General features: G+C 22.2%; 8 protein-coding genes across 8 annotated transcripts; 6 read left to right on the top strand and 2 right to left on the bottom strand. All coding sequences in view use genetic code 6, as the record gives it.

Moving 5' to 3' along the window:
* Positions 1 to 258: 258 nt before the first annotated feature.
* Positions 259 to 1,535, top strand: TTHERM_00561740 (HAD-family sub IIA hydrolase, TIGR01456, CECR5 containing protein; the record flags this gene model as incomplete). Its single annotated transcript, XM_001010227.2, has 3 exons — positions 259 to 924; positions 978 to 1,155; positions 1,246 to 1,535. 3 exons carry the CDS (start codon positions 259 to 261, stop codon positions 1,533 to 1,535), a joined length of 1,134 nt encoding a protein of 377 aa, XP_001010227.2.
* A 377-nt stretch (positions 1,536 to 1,912) lies between these two features.
* TTHERM_00561730 (hypothetical protein) lies at positions 1,913 to 3,616 on the bottom strand (the record flags this gene model as incomplete). Its single annotated transcript, XM_001010226.2, has 8 exons — positions 1,913 to 2,525; positions 2,585 to 2,680; positions 2,752 to 2,968; positions 3,063 to 3,177; positions 3,231 to 3,287; positions 3,341 to 3,379; positions 3,444 to 3,488; positions 3,572 to 3,616. 8 exons carry the CDS (start codon positions 3,614 to 3,616, stop codon positions 1,913 to 1,915), a joined length of 1,227 nt encoding a protein of 408 aa, XP_001010226.2.
* Positions 3,617 to 4,703: 1,087 nt separating this feature from the next.
* Positions 4,704 to 8,700, top strand: TTHERM_00561720 (radial spoke head-like protein; the record flags this gene model as incomplete). Its single annotated transcript, XM_001010225.2, has 13 exons — positions 4,704 to 4,835; positions 4,938 to 5,028; positions 5,116 to 5,353; positions 5,427 to 5,537; positions 5,721 to 5,849; positions 5,916 to 6,193; positions 6,318 to 6,881; positions 6,937 to 7,481; positions 7,651 to 7,800; positions 7,866 to 8,165; positions 8,226 to 8,383; positions 8,459 to 8,542; positions 8,619 to 8,700. 13 exons carry the CDS (start codon positions 4,704 to 4,706, stop codon positions 8,698 to 8,700), a joined length of 2,862 nt encoding a protein of 953 aa, XP_001010225.2.
* A 756-nt stretch (positions 8,701 to 9,456) lies between these two features.
* Positions 9,457 to 10,135, top strand: TTHERM_00561710 (hypothetical protein; the record flags this gene model as incomplete). Its single annotated transcript, XM_001010224.3, has 5 exons — positions 9,457 to 9,572; positions 9,626 to 9,710; positions 9,770 to 9,825; positions 9,909 to 10,014; positions 10,103 to 10,135. 5 exons carry the CDS (start codon positions 9,457 to 9,459, stop codon positions 10,133 to 10,135), a joined length of 396 nt encoding a protein of 131 aa, XP_001010224.1.
* Positions 10,136 to 11,560: 1,425 nt separating this feature from the next.
* Positions 11,561 to 13,291, top strand: TTHERM_00561700 (UDP-galactose transporter-like protein; the record flags this gene model as incomplete). The annotated part of the gene is made up of 5 exons (XM_001010223.2): positions 11,561 to 11,683; positions 11,750 to 11,994; positions 12,055 to 12,311; positions 12,440 to 12,583; positions 12,645 to 13,291. The coding sequence occupies 5 exons, from the start codon at positions 11,561 to 11,563 to the stop codon at positions 13,289 to 13,291; spliced, it is 1,416 nt and encodes a 471-aa protein (XP_001010223.2).
* A 529-nt stretch (positions 13,292 to 13,820) lies between these two features.
* TTHERM_00561680 (ribosomal protein L35) lies at positions 13,821 to 15,398 on the top strand (the record flags this gene model as incomplete). Its single annotated transcript, XM_001010221.3, has 2 exons — positions 13,821 to 13,967; positions 15,171 to 15,398. The coding sequence occupies 2 exons, from the start codon at positions 13,821 to 13,823 to the stop codon at positions 15,396 to 15,398; spliced, it is 375 nt and encodes a 124-aa protein (XP_001010221.2).
* Positions 15,399 to 17,113: 1,715 nt separating this feature from the next.
* On the bottom strand, positions 17,114 to 17,850 carry TTHERM_00561670 (HCaRG protein; the record flags this gene model as incomplete). Its single annotated transcript, XM_001010220.3, has 2 exons — positions 17,114 to 17,331; positions 17,406 to 17,850. The coding sequence occupies 2 exons, from the start codon at positions 17,848 to 17,850 to the stop codon at positions 17,114 to 17,116; spliced, it is 663 nt and encodes a 220-aa protein (XP_001010220.1).
* A 966-nt stretch (positions 17,851 to 18,816) lies between these two features.
* TTHERM_00561660 (hypothetical protein) lies at positions 18,817 to 24,208 on the top strand (the record flags this gene model as incomplete). Its single annotated transcript, XM_001010219.2, has 7 exons — positions 18,817 to 22,746; positions 22,898 to 23,059; positions 23,122 to 23,217; positions 23,276 to 23,716; positions 23,777 to 23,928; positions 23,991 to 24,066; positions 24,119 to 24,208. 7 exons carry the CDS (start codon positions 18,817 to 18,819, stop codon positions 24,206 to 24,208), a joined length of 4,947 nt encoding a protein of 1,648 aa, XP_001010219.2.
* Between the last annotated feature and the right edge of the window lie 262 nt (positions 24,209 to 24,470).

Below are 24,470 nucleotides of genomic sequence, written 5' to 3'. Positions count from 1 at the left end.
TTTATTTAAATAAAAGTAAAAATAATAATACTTCTACTGAGAAGTTAAAATAAATTTTCAATTTTATTCAAATAAATTATTTGCTTTCTTGATTGTTTGTTTGTTTATTTATTATTTTTTTATTTTTTATTAATTTAGATATTTTTTAGGCAGGTTAAAAGAATAAGACTGATTAATCCATCAGAAATTTCACTAAAATTAACATATATATTTCAAATATATTTATCAAATCTTCTTATTTATAATTTATTTATTTTAATGAGAAGAATTCCTGCAATTATATCCGATATAGATGGAGTTCTTGTTAGAGGGAAAGTTCCCATCCCTCGTGTTGCAAAAACTCTTTCATACATTCGTTAGCCATTGAAAAATATATTTTAAAGTACTCCACTGCCTTTCAAAAATAGCAGAATTCCATTTATTTGCCTTACAAACGGAGGAGGAATGCTTGAGGAAGATAAAGCTCATTCAATTAACGAAATTTTAAATCTTTAAGAAAATGTTCAACTTCATCAAGAGAATTTACTATTGAATTTTACTCCTCTTCGTCCTGTGCTTTCGGGCTAATACAAAGAAAAGCTGATTCTGATTGCAGGTTACGGAAAAGTAAACGAAATAGCTTAAAGTTGTGGTCTTAAAAATTTTATTAGCATGGAGGAATTTTGTTCTCTGTATCCTTAACAAGTAGAACAATACCAAAGATAAAGAATGTCAAAAGAAGAAGCTTGGGAAAAAGTAAAAAATCGTATTGATTTGAAGAAGTTTCCAATTAATTTAGAGAAAATCCCCTCATTTGATGGGATATTTATCCTTAACGATCCTGTCTACTGGGAAGATTGCATATAAGTGATTACAAACTAAATTTATCATTAAGATTATTTATAAAGCTTTAACAATAAAAATGATTCTGAAAAATCATAGAAGGTAAATTAAATTTATTAAAAATAGCATTAAATTTATTTTAAATAATTCAATAGCACATCGAAATATTTACTGTCAACAATGACATCACTTATGCAGACACTTTTAGATTAAATAGACTGGCATTTGGCCCATTCACTTACACTTTACAGAGAGTTTCTAAAGAACTTCATAACCAAAACTTAAATATTCACATATATGGAAAGCCTTCTATGCTTACTTACGACTATGCTAGTATTCAATTTATTTTTTATTTTTAATTTTTTAATTTTTAGCTAACTAACTTACTAACTAAATAACCCTTTTTCATAATTCATTAAATAGAAAATCATTTATAAACACTTTCTGAAGATTCCATAGGAAATATTTATATGATTGGAGATAATCCTAAAAGTGACATAAGAGGTGGTAATAACAATGGCTGTGTTTCTATATTAGTCAAGTAAATTTTAATATTTTAAATATTATTTAAAACTTTATATTTCAAAAGGAGTGGAGTATTTTCTGGAATCAACGATGCAGAGGATCCTGCTTAACATGTAGTTGAAGACTTCCATGATGCAATTAAGTTAATATTCGAGAAAGAAAATATACCATTTTCACTAATTTTATGAAAAAATTAGCGAAATAAAATATTAATTAACACATATTCATAACAAACTTAGATTTAATTAAATCAACTAAATAAATGTTACCCAATGTAACATGCAAAAATACTTGAAGAATTAGGGAATAATTCTAAAAATAGATAAGAATAATTGGTTATTCATTCATACCTGAATGGATTTTTTGAAAATAAATTTTTCTAAAATATTTCTGTAAATGAATTTTATTTAAAATTGTTTAATAATTTATTTATATAAGAATGAATGTCTTACTCGCTTGCTTTCTTTCATGCACAAATTATTTTAAACTTGAAATTTTTTTAAATTATTGATATAATTTATTTGCTTTGACTTAATTACATAAAAATATAAATAAGCATTTAAAGTCAATTTTAATGAGGATTATTAGCACTTGACTTGGGTTGCTCAGCTTCTTTAGAATTAATTTATTTTCTAACTTCATAATAAAAAATTAATCTTTGTTGTATCCACTCTAATTTTTTAAGTATATTTTCTGTTGAATCCTTTTCATTTGCTTATTACTATTAGATGTTCGGTTGATTTTTGAATTAATTATAATATAAATTCTTTATAGCAAGAATAACTTAGCCATAATCGGCTAATTTATTATTATTTTCACTAAGCTTCCCCTCAATTTAGCTTTACCATCTCTAATTCTCTAAGTTAATATCTTCTATTTGTTTTTTAATTTCGTTCATTTAACTTGTGTACTACAAAGCTTCTTCTTCCAATTAATGTTGCAGCCTATTAATGTCTTTATTAAATTAATCAATCATTTATTCAGTATTTGTCCCATCATTCATAAATTTTTATTGTAATTTTCTTAATTAATCATATCTTTCAATAATTGACTCTACATCTGGCTCATCTTTATCGTCTTCGTTCATAAATTCCTCTGATTATTTGCAGACCTCATGCAAGAAAGTTTTGTAAATTTGCAAATCTTCAATATTGTTTTGTAGCTCGTCTAGTTTTTTTCTGTAATTTAAAAATGAATACAATCAAATTATTTAAAAGCATCCATTAATTAAATCTACTTTTTATCTTAAAGCAAAGTGGTCATTTCTGTAATGTCTTTTTATCTTTTTTCATTTTCCTTTTTATCTTTCTCAGCTCTTTCCTCTTCTTTCTTTCTGTTGAATTAAGTCAATTTAAATATTTAAATACAAACAAATATTTGAATGAAATATATTTATTTATTTACCTTTTTAAATCATTTTTAGCTATATCTGTATCCTTTTTTTCTTCCAATTCTAAATTCCTTTTTCTCTGTAACTCATTGAACTCTTCTGCTTCATGAGCTAACTCTTCTAAAGTAATTTCCATATTTTTCTTTTTTTACTTATATTCTTCATTTACTTTTCTTTCTTGCTATTATATTTTCAAGAGTCGAGTATTCTAAGAATCATCTTGAAGTCTTTCTTTTTTTATTTAAAGAAAAAAAAATATCAATCAATCAATTTCATATAATTATAAATCCACTAAATCTAAGTTATACTTTAATAAAGTAATTACATTCTTCAAGTTATTTTCTCAGCTCATAAATATCTTTATCTATGTTAGGATCGAATTTACTTCTAGGATTTTACTTCAATTAGGCATCTACAAATGAGACCATGTCTCTTACTCTCTAAATTTGTAATTTATTTTTATAATTTTATGCAGAATATTCAAATTATTTACTTTGCTAGCCTTTTTTAATTCAATATCTTCTTTATTTTTTTGTGTCCCGCTATTCAGCTGTTTGTTTTATTATTAAACATTTATGATAAGCTTTTTTAACATTTTATTACCAAGGAAACAGTCTTTGCTTTATTTTTTTGAATCCTTTTCTACATTTTTTATAATTATAAGACTTTAATGCTGCTGATTATAAATAAGTTAAGATAAAATTACTGGATTATTAGGGTTTTCTTCATAAATATTATTTGCTTTTATGGCCTAAAATATTGGAATAATGTTAAATTCAATCAAATAAATTAAAATATTTATCTGAAAATTTATTTAAAAAAGCTATTTATTACTGCAGGATTCTTGTTTAAATTTAATTGCCTTATATTAAAACTCATTTTTCTATTTATAAGATATATTCTAGTTTTTATATTTAATTTTCAGCTGTTTCTTTTATTGATATTAAAAGTAATGATAATCGATTTGATTAAAAACAATTTAAATATTCAAAATCATTAACAAGCAAATCATAAAATATATGGTTAATTTAATTAAATAAAAGCAAGGAATGAATGAATAAGTGAGAGAATTAAAGAATAAATGAATGAATTATTAATATAAAATATTATATCTGAAATGTTTAAATCTTTTTGAGAGTAAATTAAAAATATTTTTATTAAAAACTTTAATGAATCAAATAAATAATTCAGTTTAATTAAATATATTTTGAGAGAATCTGATAAAAAGAAATGAAAGATATCTATTAAATATAAATTTATACTGAGTATTTCTTTGTAAAAGAAGTGAAAATGGTGAAACTTTTTAAAATAATTTTTAAAAATTTCTCAATTTTCTTGAAATAATTACGAAATGGAGTAATTTCTTTCTTGCAATTAAAATCATTTTTTATTAAAATTAAAAAAAAATTTTAACTAATTAAAAAATGATAAATGAACTTGAATAAATTGATCAGTGAATTTTTATTCTATTTTTTGTACTTTTTATGTTATCAAGTGCTTTTTTTCTTTATTTCCATTTGAATAAAAATAAAAAAATATATTCGTAGACACAAAACTTGTTTTTAATATTTTAATGTACAAAAAAAGACTAGTTTCAGTTAAAATATAATAATATTTATTGAAAAATAATTCTATTTTGTAAAATTTCTTATTTTTGATATGTTTTATTTAAATTATTTGGTAATTAATTAATTACATTATTACAAATTTAGATATTTATTTAGTATTTATTACATATTAATTTATTTAATAAAAATTATTTTAATTTGAAGAGATTTAAATGATTTTGAAAAGTTTTACATAACATTTATAAAAATTAATTATTGCTATAATTACATATTAATCGATATCTACAAGTTATTTAATAAATTTATTAAATCTTTGAAACAACTAATTGATTATTTATTTAATTAATTAATTAACTAATAAATTGTTTTTAAAACTAATTCTAAAACTGAAAGTAGAAATGTAGATAGATTTAGAATAGGAATCTCAGTCTTTATAGGCTGATAATATAATTCTTCCTTTAGAATATACAAAATTAATTATAGATGATTACGAGACCTAAGAACTTATTATCTAAGATAAGAAAAGCTAAGTACTTATTTAACGATCAATTCATTTTATTAGTTGACTGCATTTGATTATAACTACATTATATTAGCATTATAAAAATCAATATTTTATATACTAACATAAGATTTATGCTAAATCAATTAATGGGTAATCTGTGTTATATTTCAAAAACGGAGATACTTACTAGGGCGATATTTTTAAAGGAATCATGCATGGTAAATTATCTTTCAATTATTATATCATTTTTATTTATATGATAAATTTATTGCTAAAATTTATAATTAAATCATTTAAAAAACAAGGTAAAGGTGTTTTTAAGTGGGAAAACGGAGCAAAATATGTCGGAACATTTGTTTATAATGAGATTTAAGGCGAAGGAGAGTATTTTTGGCCTGATGGAAGCTATTATAAAGGCTAAGTTATGCATGGTAAAAGGCATGGCCATGGATATTATGAAACAGAGAATAAAAAAACTATTTATGAGGGAGAGTGGTTCGCTGGAAAGCGTCAAGGAAAAGGAAAAATAGTTTTCTCATCAGGGTATATATACTTCAAATAAACATTAATAATTTTGACTAATTTACTTCTTTAAATAAATAAATAAATAATTTAGAGCAAGTTATGAAGGAGAATTTTTTAATGGTATAAAGCATGGAAAAGGAATATTTAAATATGCATCAGGAAATTATTATGAAGGCGAATATGTAAATGATAAAAAGGAAGGGTAATTAATTTATTTATTTATTTGTTTATAATCAAATAAATCATTTTTAAAAGAAATGCAAATTTTATTTGGAGAAAATCAAAATTAAAAATTATAAAAGTGAAATAGTATTAATGCTTATTATACATATGCTCATTATAAATTTAATAATATCAAATAAATATGATTTTTCTTTATTTGAAGATATGGAGTCATGTATTGGCTTGATACATCAGAGAAGTACTTTGGAAACTGGTCAAATAATCTTTAAAATGGCTTTGGAGTTCATATTTGGTTAGAAAATAAGGGTGAAAAAAAGATGTTCAGAAACAGGTGTCTATTTATCGATTTTTAATTGATTACTTTGAATTTCTTAAATTGATTTTAATTGTTAAATAGGTATGAAGGCTAATGGTTAGATGGTGAAAGACATGGGTATGGTGTATTTTATTATGCTAATGGGAGTAAATATGAAGGATAATGGGTTAAAAACTTGAAAGAAGGATTTGCAGTATTCACTGAAGATAACGGCAACATCATTTAAGGAACATTCAAAGGAGATAAATTAATTCAAAATATTTTAGATAAACCTCTACTCAGTTTGAATTTTGATGAGTTGGATAAAACAGATTTAAACAACTCCAATTCCTAGACTTTCTCTCCTCAAACAAGAACTAGTAAAAAAATAATTAATCTATCTCACTTCAACTTACTTTGATTATTTTTTACTTTTTTAATTTAAAGAAATATCAAAAAACTCATTTCAACTTTCATTATTTTTTGTTTTTTAATTTCAAATAGATAGCAAGAAAAACACAAGCATTAAGAAGGAGAGTTCACCTCTTCCTAAAAAATCTATACTAGGTACTTCTATGAGTAAGCCATTAATTTAAATTTAATAGAAATCTTAAAGCGTTTTGTAGACATCTTCAGCATCTATTAATAATATATTGTAAGATAATCAAAAACAATCGTCATCTTTCAAACCTGCTAATTAAACAACAAATGAAACAAACAAAGATGAAAAATAAAACTAAATTAATAAGTCGATTTTAGGATCTGAGGGTGCAAGTAATCTCCCAACAAAAAGGTCTAATGAAAATAACAAGGATTAAGTAAAGGATTCACAATAAGATACTAAAAAGTAAACAAAAAAAGATTAGAAAAAAGATTAATAAAAAGAGGATGAATAAAAGCAGCTTTAAGAAAATCCTTACAATACCCTGCTTGATTACAGTGACTTAGACATAAACTTTCAAGATGCCTAAGCAGTTCATAAAAATGTCAACACAGTTTTACTACGACACAATTCTAACTTGATATAGTGGTATAAAGATTGCTCTTAGAGATATGAGAGCACGTTAGGTATAATTTAATTTTAATCGATTATGCTTGATATTTATTAAACAAACATTTTTAGGAGAAAAATCTTTCACTATGGATATGCAATAAATTTGGAAGTTTTTAAAAGAAATTAAAATATTTGGTGGTAGTGTTACATAATCTACAATTAATAGATTGTTTCATAGAGGTAGAAAGAATTATTACTCAATACAGGCTAGTGAAAAAGAATTATTAACTGAGTTAGAGGCTATTAAATCTTTAGGCAGATTTATAACAGAAGAAGAAAGAAAAGATTTAAAATTGGTAGAATTCCTCTAAGCCTATAAAAAAAAGATTAAATATGAAAAAATATTGACACCAAATATTTTTGAATAAGACCCTAACCAAGAAACAGAAGAAATATACTATACTAAAGTTATCAACATTCACGATATGTCATAGCCTATTTTGTATCGCCATTTTGTTGATGTTCTCGTCAGAGTAGCTTATTTAAGGTCGAAAATACCAGATCAATTACATCTTGAGTTAGAAAAAATTATTGAATAGCACATAAAACCATTTTTCGAAAATAAAAAGAAAAGCATGAAAACTTCCTCTAAATTAAACGAAGATGAACTTCAAGTAATTAATTTGTTTTTATTTATTCTAGCTTAAATATTTTTAGCACTGAAAATTCAGAAATAATCTATATTAATTTCAATTTCATTCATATTTTTAATAATATAAAGCATTCTTTTAAAATTTTTAAAGTATTTTTACAAATTTATTTAATTTATTTTATAATTTAAAGAGCTACTTCAACAAGGCTACTTTTATTAAACACAGTTGTATGGATAACTTACATAAAATTTTTGATAAAATAAAAACTGTAAATAGATCTTCTAAGTTTGGTTATTCTGACGAAACTTGCCTTCTTTAAGGACTAATAAAAGTTTTAAAAGTAATAAAAACTAAAAAATGTGTATTTAATTTTAATTCTTTTTATCATAAATAAATAAATCTTAGTCTAGTGAGATTATTAAAAACGATGCTGACTAAAACTTTCTTTATTTCATTCTTGAGCAAGGATTCGATCCTAATCTAACCCTAGGCCAGATAGATTAGATGATTAAAGAAAGAGAAAAAGAGAGAGAGAAAGAACAATAAAAGGTAAATAATAAACGTGCCTAAGTTAAAGCAAGCAATTAAAGAAAAAAAACTCCAGATTTTAAAAAGATGAAAGAGGAAAAAATAAATATCTTAATCAACACAGAATTAATTTTTAGTGAGTTCATAAAGTTAATTCTAGTTTACACCATTAAGCATGTAATTAATTATCAACTATTTATTTATAATCATATTAATAATTGCTATTTAAAAATAAAGATTAAAGATCTCCATACTAAAATAGATGATGATATCTTAGAAAAGAAAGTCTCCTAAATGATCGAAAAAATAAATAAAAAAACAATAAATTATAATGATCCGAGATTAAGCTAAACTACAACAAAGAAAATTTGGCCTACAAGTATTAAAGATTAATTGTAAATTTGTTTGTTTATTTATTTACTTACTTATTAAAAGAGTTTAAAAAATTTAAAATCAAATAAATATTATAGAAAAGTTGAACTTGCAAAGAATAGACTCAAAAAGGAAGAGTTAGAAAAAGAAAAAAAGAGGAAGGAAGAAGAAAGAAAGAGAGAGTATTTCAAAATTTAATAAAAATAAATTAAAACAAATTTTATTTTATTAATTTTTTTTTATTTTAATGTTAAATAGATAAAGAGAAAAAGCTTAAATGGAACTAAACGATTTTAATGCCCCTTCAGATATAGAAATTGATAGTGAAGATGACTATTGATTGATTAATTAATTAAATCATATTATATTTACTTAAGCCAAATTTCAAAATAAATAAAATAAAAGATAGTATTGAATTATCTATCTATCTATCACCTTCTAATTTTTGACATCATTATAAAATGGAGTAGAAAATTATTTTTAAAAAATCTATTAAAATATTAGTTACTAACTAACTAACTTACTGACTTATTGATTGCAAATCTTAATCATAAAATTAACAGATTAATAATTCACAATATCTAGTTAATTACTTAATAAACAAATTTTGTAAAGCAAAAAAATAATAACTCATCTCTTTTATAAGTTTCTATTTATTTTTTATTTAGAATAGTTAAATTAAATTTTTAAATTAATTAAATAAATGTTGAAATATGTTAAAAATGTTTTAGTAAAAATCTTTTTATATATTTATTAATTTAAAGAAATTGCAACCATTAAATAATGAATCAATTAATTTATTCATGATCATTCTGCTTTTTGCAGATGAATTTTATCGAATTTCTTAATTAAAAAATCATTATAATTTGTATTGAACTTTATTAATTTATTGTGTATTTAATTAATTATCATTAGTTTTGCAGATGAATGAATGAATGCATTTCTGCCTTGTTTTTTTTTTGATTTAAGAGTGAGTGAAGAAAATAAAACTAACTTTCAAGTGTAGATATATTAGTTAGTTATTTAATTAATTAATTAATTTATTAATCAATTGATAAAAACTTTGAATTATAAAAGTAGTTGAATATAGTTAGAAATGTCAGAATAAGAATCATATAAAGATTAATTCCTTTAGACAGCTAGCAATTTAAGATAAACCTAAGAATTAGAATAGCTACGTGCATCTTAGCAAGCAAATGCTAACTAGTTCTAGTAATTTAATTCATTTTAAACAAACAGCTTATTGATTTTGGATTTTAAATTAGAGTTTCTTAACAAAGATCTCATATTGGAGCCCTAACTAAAATCACTAACACAAATGATATTTGGTCATCTAATTAATACTCAGATGTAATTATTTCAGTTATATTGGAATTTCTTTTAATTTTGCTTGTACACTTATATAATAGGATGTTTGGAGAAAGAAAATGCAAACTTCATTCTACAACAAAGAGCATAATGAAAAGTATGAAGATAGATTTAATTAATTTTTGATTCAAGCAAGTTAGAAAAGTGATTAATTTTTCAATCAATAAATATTTTAAAAAGGTAATTTGAATACAACACTTTGTTAAATCCAGAAATTGGTCGTAAAGATAATTATATGAGAGTTACTAGAATATCTGAGTATTCAAATGCTCTTCACAATAATAGAGTAATCAAATTTAATTAGATTTTACATAGCTGATTTTTATTTATTTATTCATTCACTCATTCATTCATTCTTATATATTTATAAATAGGTATTTATCAATCCTAAATTCACAAGTTGCTGAAATTAAATAATTAGAAATATGTTGATCAATCAATTTATTATAAATTAAACAAATAAACAAAAATAAAAAAAAGAACACCATCTTACTAATTAACTAACTAAGTTTGTGATGATGCAAACAAACAAACAAACTACTCTTAACTATTAGTGTATCTAATTTCTCATATAATAAAATCTAAAATATATATTAGTTTTTTATTGTTTTTATTCATCTATTTTATACATACAACATGTAATAAACGAATATGTCTTCAATTTTAATTTCATTTTATTTCAACAAATTAATTTCTGTTAAATTAATAAATTAATTCTTTATCTTTTTATATAAATTTTATAAACAAAATACTTATTTAATAAAAATGATATAAAATTTATATTTTTAGTTAGCATTTCTTTACATGTTTTATTTAAAATATACTTCAATCTCCTCATTAATTCATGATTTTTTTCTATTTTTAAATTTTAATTCATTATTTTAATTTTAAAATTTTATAAAATAAAACTTGAAAAAAAAAATTTTAATTTGTAAATAATCTAGGTAAGTAAATAATATGAATATTATATTTATAATTATTTATTTATTTATGGTCATTAAGTTAAAGCAGACAAATTTTTATATATTATCAATTATTTCTATAAGTTATTTATTTCTATATTTTTTTTGTGATAGTATTAATATTAAAGTAAAATAACATAATTTTAAGTTTCTTCAAAGTTCAGTTAGATAAAATAGGTAAAGACTTAATAGTTTTATAATTTAAAAAAATAAGAAAGAATGTTTTGATTTTTGATCAGCTTTATAATAATATCTAAAGATCTACGTTCTACAGAAAAAATTAATTTAGGACTATTTAATTACTCATTCATATTGACAAATGTGAGTAAATTAAGGAGTCATCTAAATATAGTAAAATTAACAGAAGAAATCCAGAAAATTTCTAAAAACAGGATCTTTTTACATTAAAAAAATCAACTGTTAAAGAGCAAGTGTGTAAAAGAGGACAAATTTAAATAAAAATCATTATTTTAGTAAATTAATTTAAGATATGGAATAGAAAAGTGAAAGCAAACATGAAATAAATTATTATCAAACTCAGTCTTCTATTTGAAGTATTTTTGGCTCATAAATACACTATTTGTTGCTCTAATAGATATTTTTCAATATTTTTTTAAGAAAATACAAAGAAATTGCCTTACTTAAGTTAACTAAGTTGGATTATGAATTATTTTTCAATAATTGATCTCTTTGTTTGTATCCTGTAAACTAAGAAATAGTTAGTGAAAGGTATATATATGGGCTGAAAAGTAGAGCTCTACAATTTTATAATTTAAATTAATTAAAAATATCTTACAATTTATTAAATTAACATTATTCATAATCATAATTTAATTAATTAACAATCCAATTGTCAAGCTAAAATCTCTAATGAAAGTAATTTATATTTTATAACAAATATACCCTTGTATTCTTTATGGATTAGTCTCTGTTTAGCTAACATTCGCCATGAAATGGTTATTATAAGGTAGATAGCATCTTGGCCTAAATACTGTAAGAACAACCTATTCTTCAAAACTATAACCTCTACTATTAACTATTAATATTTATTTTAAATAGGTTCTTGGATATTAACAAATAGTGATTGTTATTTTATGCTCTTTGATAGACAAATATTACACTAAAAAGACATTAATTTAAGTAGTTCCAGCTAAAAGTGAATAAATAGGCAATTAAAAAACAACTTTCCATGAAAAAATGAAAAATTTGTTCAATGAAAAAAAGGATATGTTTATTTTTTCAGCAGTTTATTTTTTAAATACACTAAGTGGCACCAAAGCTCATAGTTCTTTACCTATACCTATGTAAGCATTAAATTAAAAATGAATAAGGCTAATTTTTCATGTTTTTTTTAATTAACAAAGGTTCTTAGCGTTAAGGAGGACCTTAATTTTCTTTGTTTTCATAGCATCTCTAGTATTAGGTAAAAACAAGCTGTAACACAACATTTTAGCAAAAGCTTCTATCTTTTTGATAACTTTTGGTGCATTGTTCGCAGGATTACAGTCTTTCGATGATAATATATTAGGTTATTTGCTTTGCTTCTTCAATAACTCTCTTAGTGCCATCAGTCTTTAATTGACAAAGAATTACAATGATAACCAAAACCTATCTCCATACCGTAATATTAATAATAAATAATAAATAAATTCATCTATTTTTGCTTATGATTAATTAGTATTATTTTAAGCAAATTAATTAAAAATCAATGATAATTGACCTATTTTTATTTATAAAAAATAATAATAGAAATAGTTGTTAAAAATAGTATCAATGTCCTGCCGTTTTTCTTTGTTATCAGTATTTCTACTGGTGAATTGAAGAATATTTTAATTAGTGGAGAACTTTTTAATAAAGAGATCTTATTTCTTATTAACTATGTGGCAATCTTAGGTAAATAAATATATAAATAATCGTTAATATAAAAATAAGTAAATTAACTTTTAAAAATTAGGATTCTTCCATCAATTCACTACTAATTTATGCTCTGCCAAATGCTCCCCTCTAGCTCTTGCAGTTACTTAGAGTGTTAAGGTATTTTGTTTATTACACTATTATTGTATAAGGCTGAAATTAATTAATATATAAATTTTAATTTAAAGGATTTGGTTAGCACAATAGCTTCTCTAGTCTTTTTCTAAGACATGGAAATAAATATTTATTCTATTGGAGGACTTATAACTTCTTTTTTAGGATCTTTCATGTTTATCTACAATAAATTGTTAGAAGTTTAGATTGAATATGCTAAGAAATAAGCCCTTAAAAAAAATGATGAAGAAGTTAAGTAAAATCAATAAAAAATATAATAAGAAAAGGAACTTAATGAGTCTAGTGAAAAATAATAAACTATTTTAAAATAAGAACAAGTTGTAAAAAAGAGGTTTTGAATTTTTCATAACCCAACTATTTCAAGCAAAAATAAACAAAAAAATATTTAACTAATTTCAATTAATAATAATTAAAAATCTAAATAAATAAATAATTTAGAATCTATTATAATAAAATTAATTTTATAAATAAATAAATAATTTTTTTTTGTCAAATATGTAAATTCATTTTATTGTTTTGGATTTAGTTTTTAATACTTACTTACTAACTTGATGAGCTAAATTTATATTTAAAAATCATTTTTATCTTTTTATTTTTAAGATTAAAAAAGTAGTTTCTTTTCCAAATAAATCAATAAAAAATAAATAAATTTAAAAAAACATTTTAGCAAAAAAAATATTTAGTTAGATAGATAGATAGTTGTTTATTAATAATGGTCTCCCATGCAGAACTATAAAAAGATAATATGAAAATAGATTAAGTCAGTATTTATTTATTTATACATGCATGTTTGAATGAATAAATTAATATGGATTTATTGTATTTAGTATGAATGAAGATAGAAAAAATGAAGCAAAAACAAGTAATATGAATGAAGTTAACAAAGAAATGCTTATATATTTTGCAGGGTGAAATTAAAAAGAGTCAAATAATTTGGATGGGGAGAGATTTAGTTAAAGGGAGAAAATAGGAATAGTGAGAAACAAAATATAAAGAAAAATACAGTGTAAAGGATATCAATAAATTAAATTAAAATTAATATACAAACAACAAAGTAAATAACAAGGATAAATAAATCAAAATGGATAAGTCTGTCAGAGTTTTCAAGCTTAGAACCTAAACTGAAGAATAGCTCGTCGGTGAACTCGGCAAGCTCTAAACTGAACTTTCCCAACTCAGAATTGCCAAGATTGCTGGTGGTACTGCTAACAAGCTCGGCAGAATTGGCGTATGATACCTTATTAATTCAAATATCTCTCATTATTTCTTTTTATCAATTTAATCCATTTTTCGCATTTCATTTTTAGGTTATGCAAATCGCTTTTTTGTCAAATTTTTTACAATTTTTCAATATTAAAACCAAAATAACATTTTACTTAATATCATTTTTGACAAAGTATTTTCGTAATTTTTGGATTTGATAAATGCTAAAACTTAAAATTTGACTTAAATATTGAGATTGTTTGTTTGTTTGTTTATTTAAGATGATCAAGTAATAAATAATAACTACTTCAGATTAACAGCTACTAACTTAGTCTAGCATGAACAAAACGTTTTAGGCCAATGTGAAAAAATAAGATTTAATTCTAAGTAAAGTATTAACTAACACTTACAAGCAACTAATTTTAGGAAAATGATGATACACTATGAAATCAAAATCGCATTTTCAAAGCTGTTTTACCAAAGAAAGTGATTGTTATTAAATAAATAAAGAAGCTTTCAAGAAGCCCCTATTAATATGATAGCAGAACCATATATAAAATCAAAATTAATTTAGCCCCTCAATAAAACAAAGAAAGATAAGTAAATAATCAAATTACTGACAAATAAGCTATGTCTTAGCTCAGTATGGCAATAAATTTAGTAGGAAGCGTTAAAGATATTCAGAAATAGCTAAAATGCGTTAATAAACACATATTTGTTTGAAATGGATGGGACTTAACTTTAAATGTAATTAAGTGTTAAAAATAGGCAGGCAAATAAAAATATAATATTAGTGAAACATATAATTGAATAAAGAGATAATTAACTAACTAACATTAGTAAGGCAGATATTCACCATTCTTAATTAACAGCAAAGCTCAAAAATAATGATTGCTTGAATATAGATAGATTAAATAAATATAAACTTTTAAGATGAAACAATGTAATAATAATAATAATAATGTATTTAAGGATACTTTAAACTGGCAAATGATTTAAATTAACTATCGAAAATCTTAATAGATAAACAAACATAAAAGATAAATTAATATTCTACTGACAAAGCAAAATTAAAAAATGAAATTTTTTGGATTAATTATCAAAGCATTTATTAATTAATTAAATAAAATACTTTGAAAATGAGAGATATTTATTTATTTATTAATTTATTTATTTTAAAAATATAATATTAACAAGTAATAATTAAAATTATTAATAAAATAAATAGATCGTCAGAAAGGCTATTGCTAAATACTTGACCATTATCAACGAAAAGAGAAGACAAGCTGTCAAGGACTAATTCAAGGGTAAGTCTTTGAAGCCTTTGGACATTAGAGTCAAGAAGACTAGAGCTATTAGAAGAAAACTCACCAAGAAGCAAAGAGAAGCTGTCCTCGTCAAGACCCAAAAGAAATTAAACAACTTCGGTCTTAGAAAGTTCGCCCTCAAGGCTTGAGTTTGAATGAAATATTTTATTTCTATTCTAATATATAAAAAATTTAATATTATATACAAATTTTATCGAGATTGTACTTGTTTAATAACTACTTATATGCCTTATTTAAACGAAGAAATATTTCCTCTTAAAAACTCATCTCATTCTTCAATTAATTAATCAATCAAAATTTATTTGTATGTATATTATTTATTTTATACTTGCTTGTGTTTTTTTAAAATCGGCAACTTCGTATCTAATTTAATTAATTAATTAATTTAATCTAACATTCTAAATCTATTAATATAAAAAGATTCATTTAATAAATTTACAAAATTCATAACCAAAAATAAACAAACATAAACGAGCGGAGTCATAATTTTATCTTGTAAATTTTTGAACAAATATAAATAAAATTTCAAATTTTTTAGGTAAATTTAATCAAAATTAACATCAATAATTAATTCTATTTAATTTTATCATCATTTTCGCATAATAAATTTTCTAATTTATTTTCAAAAACAAAAATAAATTTTTTTGTAATATTTTTCTTATACTGTCAATTAAATTTAATAATTATATGTAGTTGCATAAAATATTTCTTTTTAATTTATTTCAACACAATTAACACAATTGATTGATCAATCAATCAATCAATCAATCACAAGCACTCTTAAAAAAAATTAATTTATCTTATAAAAAAATTTATTTTATTTATAATTAAATCTATCTTAATTATTTATTAAAAGCAAATATTAAAAATAAATAAATAAAAAATGATTTATAATTTATTTCATTCAAATAATCTTCTTTAAAATTTTGGTTGGTAAAATCATTTAAAAGTTTTTTTCTGATATAATAAATTTCTAAAAAATACAAAGAAAGAAGATAAAAAATTAAGTTTTACAGCAGCAAATGAACACCCTGTATTATTTTAATATAAAAAATAAACATAAAGATGAGTTTATTTTAGTTAAAATTTAAATGATTATATTATTATCACTATTTTTTATTTTATAAAACAATATCAAATACTTAAGTATAATATCTTAAAGAAGAAAAGTGCTAGTTTTTTTACTAAATTTCTTCAGATTTGTTCAACTTGAGCTAAATAAATGAATTTTATTTTAAGTAAAAAATATTTAAAATGTAAAAAATTACATTAAAAATAAGTATTGAAAGAAATATATAAATAAATAATTAATTTTGTTAAATTTAATTAGTTTTTTTTGAATCTTTATGAATATTTTGGAACTTACTTACTTACTTTTGATTTGAATTATGAAATAAAGATAATATTAATTGTTTAAAATAAGTTAAAAAATTATTACATGTATTTTAATGCTAATTATGTTTTGCTTGTTTTTTGTGAATTTTCATAAAAGTGTTAAATAAATCAACAGTTAGTTGTTAGTAATATCATCAAATATTTTATTTAAACATTTGGATAATTAAATCAATGAATTACGTTATTGCCTATTTTAAGTAAATTATTTAATATTAGCAAAAAAATTTATATTTTATGATTTCTTTTCACATTGATTTATTAAAAATTAAATTGAGATGCTGACTGACTTGTTATTTAAAATTAAAAATATTTTTCATCTTATCTTGTAATATTTTTGAATTTAAAAATAATTTCAACATAAAACATAAAGAAGCTTAAGTAAAAAAAATAATTTATTTATTTATTTATTGGTTATTTTTTAATTATTTATTTATTTACTTATTTTATTTCATAGAAGTAAATCGAGTTAATCTTATATTTTTTCAAGATTCTCAAAAAGATTTTATATTTATGCTTTTTCTAATCTAACAGCAAATTTTTCAGAATTAGAACCATCTTCCTATTGAAGAAGCATATTTAAAATTAATTAAGGATTTTTAGCATCTATAGAATATAATTCTTCATTATGATCTATAGGGAAACTATCTTCTCTTAAATGAGTCGCATCTTTAAAAAAATATTTTATAAATTTTAATTTAGGAGATTGAAAAATTAAACAAACAAATAAATAAATAAATTACTTTTAAGAGGAAGCTTTGAAGATTCCAAAGGAAGGGAAATTGACCAAGTAAACTCTTTAAGCTCTTACTAAATAGCTACTGGCCTTTCTCTAATTTTAATTGTATACTCATTACCATATGTTACCCATTATTTCTAAAATAAGGCAATATGACCTTGACTCAATCCTATATGTGCAAGAGTCTATTCAACGTCTTTAATGTTTCTTTCAGCAACAGCATGCATTAATAAAAATGAAAACGCTCTAACTATATTATTTAACTATTCCTCATTTATTTTTAACAATGCCAATAACTTATTGAGTTCTTTTTCAGTAAACAATTCTGAATATTTTGAAGTTGGTGAAGAAAATATTTTTATCAAAATAGCTTCAGCCTTGGCAGAATCTAACTTGTTAAAGAGAAGGATAGCATCAACTATATTTTAATTTATCTTTATTAAGGACATTTACTATTATACTAAAATGTTTTATCTATATATGAATATTTCTTTATTATGGCTTTTTTATAAAACTAAAAATAAATATCTTTGTTAACACTTATTTGCAAAAAAATTTATGAACAATTGATTAGTGTTTAATAACAAATAAACAAACAAATAAATAAATCCTTTGTCCGTGTTATATATAAAAGAAATATCGAAAGGAATATTACATGCATACAAATATTTATAAATCATAAATCAATATCAGAAATCTTTTTTGGAAATTAGTTAAAAACAAATTTGTATTAAAAAACATTTTAAAGAATATTAAAAAGTTATCGATATTTTTTTTAATATTTATTTAAAAATAAGTTAAAAAGAAAGTAATAAAATTAGTTTAAATCTATTAAATCTGATTAAATTTATGCTTAATTTTAAAAATGATAAATTATTAAATTAACTTTTTATTATTTATTTATTGATTTAAATGAAAGATTTATTTATAATTCACACACAAATAAATACTCTAAAAGCTTAATAATTTATTATAAAAACATTTTAAGTAAAAAATATATTTTAATGCAATTAATTTTAATTAAATGATTCATTTATCAACACAATAAAATTTATTTTTTTAAAAAAATAGTAAAAGATTTTGGATTTATCATTGTCAATAATAAATAAATGAATGAATGAATGAATTATCAGATAGTAAAAACACACCACGAATTATTTTTAGATTTGAGAAATTGATAAAAGATTATCTGATTCTAATATTTTAATCAGACCTAATATATCTTTTGTAAAATAGCTATAAAAATAGCAGTAAAAAAATAAATAAATAAATAAACAAACAAACAAACAAATATTTTTTGCTTGGCCTATTTTACACAATCTTATTCAAATTAATTTAATAAATTGATAATTAAATTTTTGTAAACTAATTTTTCTTATCAAATCTAAAGACTAAATTTTCAAAATAAAAAATAAATGGATATTAAAGAAGAACTTGCTTTTTTTAAAGAATAAGTAGCATAGTTGAAGGTGGTTACTTATGAAAAAGTAAAAGAAACACAAGAAAAAGAAAAGTAATTAGAAGAAAAGAAGCAAGAAATCAAGAAGCTCTAAAAAGAATAGGATGATATTTTGATTTAACTAAGCACGATTGATTCTGAAAAATAGGAATTAGAAAAGGAACTTCAACAATTAAAGGAATAGCAATAGCAGTCATAGGGAAATTCTTCAGAATCTGAAGCTTTACAGCAAGAATTAAACAAATAGAAAGATAAACACTCTGAGTTAGAGCTTGAAATAAATAATTTGAAAGACACTAATCAAAAACTATAGGCTAAAATAGAAGAAATATAATCTCATAAATATGAGGAATAAATATAGCAAAATGAAAAGAAAATTGCAGAGCTCAATAGTTAAATTGATAAGTAAGATGAAGAAAATAAAAGTTTGAATGGCAAATTACAAGAATTAGAAAGCGAAATAAAGTCTACTCATTAATAAATTGCTTAAAAAGAATAAGATTTGCAAAAATAAAAGGAGGATAGTGATAGTTTGTTGGAAAAAACCAAGTTAGAATTAGAGGAAAATAAAAAATAGTTAGACATAAAAAATTAGGAAATAAATGATGCTAACTAAAAAGTCAATGACCTTGAAAATAAACTTAAAGATTCTGGGTCAACAAATGAAGAATTTTAATTAAAATAGAAAGATTTAGAAGATAAGATAAGTCAAGCTGATGAGACTAAATAGGGTTTGTAAAATAAATTGTCAGAATTAGAAAAAAAATTAGATCAGGCTTTAAAAGAAAAGGAAAATGCATAAAAAGAATTATAAGACTAACTTAAAATGAAAGAGGATGAAGTTGAATAGTTAAAAAAAGATTTAGACTAGCAAAAATAATAATAAATTTAGGAAGTTCAAAATCTGAAGTAGGATCAAAGTAAAGAAGTCCTTACTTTGTAAGAAAAAATAGGAGTTCTAGAAAGCAAAGTTAGCGAAGAAACTGCTAGCAAATAAAAACTTATTGAAGAAGTTGAATAAAAGGGGAAACAAGTAAGCTAGTTACAAGATTAAATTAATTTGATTAAAGAATAATCAAGTTCTGATCAAGATAAATTGATGGAACAAAAAAATTAAGAGATAAAAGAATTGAAAGACCAAATTGAAAATATATAATAAAAGATAGAAGAATAGACTAATTCTTCTAATTCTTTAAGCGAAGAGTTGAGTTAAGCTAAAGAGGAATTAAAGAAAGCTCAAGAATAATTTTAGCTCTCTGAAAAAGAAAAACAGACTTTAAAAGAGTAAATAAGTTAGTTAAATTTATAAATTGAAGAAAAGTCAACTTAGATTTAAGAAGTTCAAAATGAGTTAAGTTAAAAATTAAATGAAATAGCTTAAAAAGATGAAAAAATAAAGCATTTGGAGTCAGAAAACACCAGCTCTTTATCTCAATCAGAAGAATTAGGAAAAGAGTTCAATGAAATTAGAGAGCAAATGATTCAAAAAGATTAATAAATTGATAATCTTAATGTTAACATACAAGCAAAAGAGAAAGAATACAATGAACAATTATAACTAAAAGAAAAAGAGTACTCCGAAAAATTAGATAAGATAAATGAAGAAATAAAGAATTTGAATGAAGTTATATCTTAATTAAATGAAGAGAATAAAATAGCTAAAATTTAGATTGAAGAATCCAATAAAAGTATTTAAAAGTACGAAAATGATATTGAGGAGTTAAAATAAAATATAGAAACTGAGAAGAAATAATCAGAAAATTAAATAACTGAGTTGCAAGAGATTCATAAGAAGTAAATAGAAGATATAAATAGTTAAAATATTGCAAAGATTTAAGAATTAGAAAACAAGAATGTAAATTAAGTTCAAGAAATAAATAATTCTCAGGATTAACTACACAAGCTGCAAGAAGAAATAAAGAGTTTAAATGAATAAATTGCAAAGTTAAATGATGAAAATAAGATTATTAACATTTAATTAGAGGAAAGCACTAAGAGTATTTAAAAGTAAATTCAAGATATTAAGGAATTAAGCGAAAATTTAGAAACTTAAAAGTAATCAGCTCAAGAGGAAATATAAAAACAAAAAAGTGAGTTGGAGGAACTTCATAAAAAATAAATAGAAAGCATTAATAATCAAAATAATACAAAGATTTAAGAATTAGAAAACAGCCATTCTAATAAAGTTGAAGAATTAAACAATTCCCACAAAAAATTAATTGAAGAACTTGAAGATTCACACAAGAAAGTGACTGAAGATATATAGCATAAGAATGCTCATGAATTAAAAAAAATTCAAGAAATTTTAAGTGAAACTTAATAAAGAGAAAAGAGCCTCTAAGAATAAATATCATTACATTCGATGGGAGCAGAATAATAAGAAGTTGAGAGATAGAAAATTATCAAGGATTTAGAGAATTAAATTAAAGAGAAAGCAGATTAAATGAGAAATTTAGAAGATTAAATTGAACTATTGAATGATCAAAATTCTAAATAACAAGCAGATAACGAAAAATAGAACTTGTAAATCTAAGATTTAACATAAAAGGAAGCTCAACAGTAAGAAACAATAAATAAATTGAAAGCAGATTTAGAAAATGCAAAGTAAATAGAATTAAATATCAATGAATAAAATGAAGCATTCAAAAAATAATTAGAAGAATCCAAATAAAATTTAAGCTAGCTTTAAAAGGAATTAGAAGAATCATCAAAGAATTTATCAGATTCAAAAGAAAACCAAAATGAAGAAATTCTTTCATTGAAAAAACAAATAGAAGATCTCCTAAACTTAAAAACCGAACTTGAAACATCGAATAATAAAATAAATACTCTAAACTAAGAAATTGACGCTCTAAAAAATGAAAAGTAACAAAAAGAAGAAGAATATTAAAAACAAATTAACTCCCTCAAGGACCAAAGTAAAAATAATGATAATAATATTTAATAAGAGACTGAATTGCTTAAATAATAAAATAAAAAACTAGAAGAGCAATTGAAAGAATTAAAAGATTCGGAATTACAAATTTTGGAAGAAATATAAAACAAAGAAAAAGAGGTTGATGATTTTAAATAAATAAACGAATAATAGTTAAATGAAATCAACTAATTAAAGGATGAATTAGCTAGTTAAAAATAAAAAGATAATCAATAAGAGTAAGAGACTTAAGGCGAATCGCAATTAGATGAGTTAAAAGTTAAATATGAATAAGTAGAATTGGATTTAAAATCTAAGCTCGAGGAAATTAATTAACTTTAAAAATAAAATGAAAACTTGTAAAGAGAGAAATTAGATTTTGAAAAGGAGATAGCAGATATGAAAAGCTAATTAAATTCTACAGCTTTCTCTTCTTCAAACAATATCATCAATCTTGAAAACTCAGCTATGAATGATTCCACAACACCTAGAAATAGTTCCCTTGTATCAACACCTGTGAATAATGAAGAAAAAAAAGATAATGAAGACAAAAAAGATGAAAAAGATAAAAAAGAAGAAAAGGATAAAAAATCTAAAGAAGCCAAATCAGATAAGCAGCAGACTGTAAAAATGACTCTGGAGGAATTGAAAAAATGGGACGAATAGGTTAAAGAATTAAAAAAGAAAAGAAAAGAGTTAGAAAAAGAAAACAAGCAACTTAAATAAGAATTAGAAGAGAAATCTAAATAGCCTGTCTAAAACATAGATTCTTTAAAGCAAATAGAGAGCCAGAAGAGATAACTTGAACAACAATATATGAATTTAAAAATTGAGCTAGAAGAAAAGAATAAGCTGTAATAATCTTAGTAAATTAAGAAAAATCTTAACTTAGAATCTCTTGAAGAAAGATGCAGAATTCTTTAAGGTCTGCTTGATGAAAACTCAGTCAATCTTTAAAAAGCCGATAGAGAGGTACTAAATTAAATACATGCATACCTACTTACTTACTTAATTACTTAATAACTTAATTACCTAGTTTTATTTGCTTACTTAATTTTATCTTTTTATTTTTAAATATTTTGTAATATAAGATTGTAATTTTTATTTATTTGGGTTTAAATAGAGAGAGTACTGGAAAGAAAAATACACTGGCTTATAAGAAGATTTTAATGCAAAGGAAGAAGAGTTGAAGATTTAAAGAGAAAGTGCTAGAGAAAAATTCAACTTAGAAATGACTTTATAAAGCCAGATATAGCAAAATAGCAGTTTAAATAAATAAATTCAAGTAAAAAGCATATTTATTTTTTATACTTTCATCGCTTTATATAAAATAATTTCTATAAAAAGGAATATGAAAGAAATTTGTAAGCATATAAGCAGCTTAATGCGGATAATGAAAATTTAAAGAAGGAATGTGCTAAGTTAAGAGAGCTCGTTGACAAGGTAAAATATATAAGGATTTATTTTTTATAAATGTTTGTTTTATCAATCAACAAAAAAGCTACAAGAAGAATTAGAAAATAAGGAGAGAAATTAAGAGAAACTAAGTCATAAACTTAATGAGTTAAATGAACTAAATGATGAGTACCAAAAAAAGATTAATTACTTGGAGAAATAAAGTGAGAGATTGCAAAATCAAAAATCTGAGTTAGAATAAAACTTATAATCTATTACAACATAACTTGAAGACAGCTAAAATATATAAAAAATTAACTAAAAGAAGTACTAAAATGAGGTTTTAGAAATTAAACAAGTTAGAGATGGTTTAGTGTAATAAGTCAAGGAATTGAAAACAAAAAATGAATCTCTAGAAAACGATGTAAGGTCTTTGAGAGAAGCTAATAAAAAGCAATTCCATTCAACTATTAATGTTAACCCAGAAACAGCCAAAAAAGATAAAATTATTTTAGAATCACTATCTATTCGCAACCAAGAGCTTGAAGTAAATTTTAACTAAAATCTAATTAGCTTTAAAGCAAATAAATAAATTGTTATTTTAAAGGTGCAAAGCAAGTAGCAAAAAGATAAAATAGAATTCATGGACAAATAAATAAAAGAAATACACAAAGTTTTGGAGAGCAAAATAGCAATAATTTAGAACCTCTCTAAAGAGCTTTTCCATAAAAATCCTACTTCAGAAGATATTAAAGATATGTAAAACAAATATTTAATATAAATAAAAATAATTAAAAGAATAAATTTAATATAATTATTAGCTATGAACAAAAAGAATTACAAGAAGTTAAAAATTATAAATTGATGAATTATAAAGAAATACAAGATTTAATTGAGGTATCATTTAATTTTTTTTATTATTGTTAATAATTTTAAATAATTTAATCAGAAAATGTCTATAGAAAATATCAGAATGCGTAAAAATGTATTGATTTTGGGCTAAGAACTTAAAGAGGCAATGGACTCATAAAAAAAATGAGAATCATCTTATTTAATATTAATAAGATAATTTTGATTGCTTTTTACTTAATTAATGTTGCGAGATAAATAAATTAATTAAGTGGCAATTTGGTTTCATTTATTTAATATTTTATTTTATTTATTCAATTTATAAATGACTTTATAAAAAAAGAAAGTAAAAAAATTAAAAATAGTTTCAATTCTTTAATTCATTTTAAAATTAAAATTAATCATTTTGTTTCTTTTTACATTATTTTTTTATATAATTTTGCATTTTATAC

This window comes from Tetrahymena thermophila (genome assembly GCF_000189635.1).
Source record: "Tetrahymena thermophila SB210 genomic scaffold scf_8254763, whole genome shotgun sequence".
NCBI lineage: Eukaryota > Ciliophora > Oligohymenophorea > Hymenostomatida > Tetrahymenidae > Tetrahymena > Tetrahymena thermophila.
Note: the sequence above shows the minus strand (reverse complement) of the source record. Positions and strands in the feature narration are given on the sequence as shown.